Source organism: Fragaria vesca, linkage group LG4 (assembly GCF_000184155.1).
Source record: "Fragaria vesca subsp. vesca linkage group LG4, FraVesHawaii_1.0, whole genome shotgun sequence".
In the NCBI taxonomy this organism is placed as follows: Eukaryota; Viridiplantae; Streptophyta; class Magnoliopsida; order Rosales; family Rosaceae; genus Fragaria; species Fragaria vesca.
The window spans coordinates 13,863,457-13,867,582 of NC_020494.1; the positions used below are offsets into that span (position 1 = coordinate 13,863,457).

The following is a 4,126-nucleotide window of genomic DNA, read 5'->3' on the forward strand; positions in this document are numbered from 1 at the left end:
GAGAGAGAGAGAGATGGAAAACCTGATAAGGTAATGCTTTTGCCATCTTCGACACCAAGTCTATGCCAAGATTATCCATCAATCTATTGCAATTAGACAATTTCATCAAGCAAAGAAGTCCCGGAGTGTCTTTCTGTTCCAGTATGTCTGACAATTTCGAAAATCTTTCCAACAATACGCAATCATCCAGCTCTATATGTTTTAAATTTGGAGGAAGTTCTGAAATATCTCGAAGCCTCTTGCAACCACCCAAAATAAGAGAATCCAGATTGAGAAATTTGCCGATGCATGCCGGAAGACTATCGAAACTGCTTCCTGATAGATTAAGTGTACTCAATGTGGACTTGCAATCCAGATTCGTTAGAAAATCAGTCACCACTGATAATTCGCCTCCTTCAAAAAATAAATACCGTAGCTGGGGAAACAATAGTGAACCAGGATGATCATGCCCATTGTTTGAATCAGTTGGAAGCATCAGAAGAGGAGATTCTGAACTTGAGGAAACCAAACCGCTCGCCCTACTCGGAAATGTAACCAGTTTTGGGCACCAAGAGAGGTCTAGCCCTCCTAGAAGTTGCAGCCCTCCATAGACACTGTGTGGCACATCTGTAAGGTTTGCACATCCTTTTAGTCTTAAAGATTCAAGGCCAATGAGATTTCCAATTGACAAAGGCAATCCTTCAATGAGAGTTTCAGAAGCGTCCAATATCCACAAGGAAGTGAGAGAACCAATTGATGAAGGCAATTCTTTAAGAGGAGTTTTAGACATGTCCAATTCTCCTAAAGAAGTGAGAGAACCAATTGACGGAGGCAATTTTTCAATGAGAGTTTTAGACACGATCAAAATCTCTAAGGAGGTGAGACACCCAATTGATAATGGCAATTCTTTAATGGGAGTTTCAGACAGGTCCATATATCTTAAAGAAGTGAGATCCCCAATTGACGAAGGCAGTTCATTGATGAGAGTTTTGGACAGGTGCAATGATCTTAACGAAGTGAGATCCCCAATTGATGAAGGCAGTACTTCGAGGAGACAGCTAGTCGCGCACAAAGTCACCAGGGAAGTGAGACATCCAATCGATGAAGGCAATTCTTTAAGGGGTGTTTCAGACAGATCCATTCGTGTCAAAGAAGTAAGATTTCCAATTGTTGAAGGCAGTTATTTGATTGGAGTACCATGCAACTCCAAAACTTCCAAGGAAGTGCAACATCCAATCCAGGAGTGCAGTTCTTTTATGCCACTGTAACCTAATCTCAACGTTTTAATGGACTCAATCTCGTGCACGATGTTTATGAAATTCATAAGCCTTCCACAATTGGGAACCAGAAGATACCTCATGGATTTCCAACTAACTTTCACTGGAAAAGTCTCAAGCCTAGAGCAGTACCCAAGACTCAAATAATCAAGTCTATCGAGCAATCCAACAGAAGGATGCACTTCAACTAAATTTTTGCAGTCATCTAGATACAATCTTTGTAAGTTTGGGATTCTTGATAAGTCTGACACTTTTGTTAAGTATTCACAACCGCCTAGATTTATTGATGTCAGATTTATCAAACGCTGCGAGACAGAGATGAAAGCTTGATAAACAAATAATTATGAGGAAGGAACAGATGAGCAGCTAGAGATCGATAAACATGTATGTGCCTCCAAAAGAACATACCTTGTATACATCTCCCAATACTTTGATGCGACTCCGAGGCATATGGATTACAGAAAGCTCTCTTGGAATGGTATGGGATGGCAAAACTTGTAGGGGACAGTCAGGCCAATCAATTACCCTTAAGCTATTTGGCAGACCATCAACAACTCCAGAATAGCGTCCCGCTCGGCATATGATAAGTTTAAGATTTTTCATGCTGGAGAAAGAAGTAGCACATAAACATATCACATCTGAATCCTCGGGTAGCTCCACCTTGATGCCTCTAACGTTGTTTGTGCCCTGGTACGAAAATGCAATAGGGTTTATGAATTTAACAAAAAATACTTGAAGATGAGGTAAATTAAGATAAGTACTTACAATATTATCTACTAGAACACGGTAAACATCTTCATGAAACCACAACCTGCTACGATTGCCAGGGTCATCGGGTGACTGTTCGTGAACTATATCTCTACCCATTTCTTCTATCAAGTCGTGCATCCAGATGCGATCAAACTCATCAATGCTAATGAGGGCCTTTTCTATGAGCACAATACTAAAATGTTCTTCGCTGCCACATGCATTAATAATCTTTATCACGTGTTCTCTATCTTCACCTTTAAAGAAACATGCAATGTCAAGAAAAGCTTCCTTCACTCTGTGATCCAATCCATCAAAACTTATCTTCAGAACATCTTTAATTTCACGGCTTTCGGAACCATCTAATGCAGCTTCCCATAGCTCTATATTTCCACCGCGTAGAGAAGAACCTAAAACAGTCAAAACTAATGGAAGGCCTTGAGCGTATCGCACTGCACGTTCTGTGAGTTCTGCATAACCATCCAAAGGCTGACTACTTTTGAAGGCATTCATACTAAAAAGCTCGAGAGCTTCATGATTATCCAATTTCTGGACCTCGTATGTTAAATCAACACCATGGCATCTCAGCAATTTCTTATCCCTTGTTGTTATGATGATTCTACTACCCATTCCAAACCAACCACATTGACGGGCTAAGTTGTTTAACTGATTCATGTCACTCACATCATCAAGAACTAAGAGAACACTTTTGCCTTGCAATCTTTCCTTGATCATACTGATTCCTCTAGCTACACTTGTCACCTTCAACTTTCTTTCCTTTAGAATCTCACGAAGAAGTTTCTTTTGTAGTTTGATGAACCCTCTGGTACTCGCTGAATTTTCCCTAACATTTTCTAAAAAACAACTCCCATCAAATTTTTGAGCAATGGAATTATAGACAGCTTTGGCAATTGTTGTCTTACCAATTCCACCAGCCCCCCATATCCATTGTTGTCTTAACAATTGTTGGCAATTGTTGTATCGCTTGCACACGATGTTCTATTCCTACTTGGTACTCGGCCACATCCAAATCTGTACTGTTGACGTGTTCCTCTGATATATGTTCAACGATTTCCCCAATAATACTGGATTCAGAGCGATGCCTGGACAATTAGGATAAACAGCACATAATCAACATTTAATCGAGAATATAAAAACACATTAAGATTTACAGTCACACGCAAAATAAAAAAATCGTATGCTGTTGGACAATAAATACAGTTTTTACCTGTTTCATTTTCCCTTAAATATTTATCTGGTTTGAAATTAAATCAATTGTGTGCTTTATTGAAAATAGTTTTGTCATTTGTATAATATTGTATAAGGATTAATTCATATTTTGTCAAAATAGAAATTAACGTACTCATCGAGATGCCACCCTGACAAACTAGCTGCTTGGAAGAGAGCAGTCTTCCATTCCTGGACCTGGTCCTTATCTTTGAATTTGCGTTCCAGATTGGCAAGTCCCTCCCCAAAGCTACCTCTGTGATTTCGTACATCCGAGGGATCGACTTTGAAGAAAACTGGTAGAACGATTTGTTGATTTTTTTTCTTGCAGTCGAGGATCTTGACAAGTTCATCCAAACACCACTTGGAGGAGGCATAGTGTTCAGAGAACACAACGACTGAAATCTTCGACTGTTCGATTGCTTGGATCAATGCTGGTGATATTTCTTCTCCTCGTATGAGCTGATCATCCATGAAGGTGACGATTCCCTTCTCACGCAAAGCGCTGTACAAGTGACCTGTGAAATTGTTGCGTGTATCCTCACCTCTAAAACTCAAAAAGACATGGTATTTGTATGTATGGGAACACTCTTTGATGATCACCATTGAAAGCTGTGAGATAATTAGCAAGGGAGACTGTGAAAGTGTTTTTGGAGTTTGGAGAAGAAATAGGCAGAGTTCACTGGATTCTCAAATCTCAAGGCAAGCAACTGATAAAGCAAATGGGTGTTGAGGGGCAAGTTCACAGTGATAGAGAAAAGTAGAAGGAGTGGATTAAACGATGACCACCCATCTGTAAAGTGAAAAATGCCAATGAGCCCACACACTGTCTAGTCTCCACTGTTTGGTTCAGTCCCACATTCACACCAGTTTTGACCAATTGAAGTAACAAAAAG

The 4,126-nt window shown here is 39.9% G+C and overlaps 1 protein-coding gene and 1 pseudogene across 1 annotated transcript in view; both read right to left on the reverse strand.

Moving 5' to 3' along the window:
- Window positions 1–1,120, reverse strand: part of LOC101300141 (leucine-rich repeat protein soc-2 homolog) — a 3,087-nt gene extending 1,967 nt beyond the window's left edge. Inside the window, exon 1 of the mRNA XM_004298160.1 lies at window positions 23–1,120. Within this exon, the coding sequence (XP_004298208.1) occupies window positions 23–1,120 (1,098 nt within the window). The remainder of the gene's footprint in view (window positions 1–22) is intronic.
- A 502-nt stretch (window positions 1,121–1,622) lies between these two features.
- Window positions 1,623–3,836, reverse strand: LOC101307106 (annotated as a pseudogene).
- Window positions 3,837–4,126: the final 290 nt, after the last annotated feature.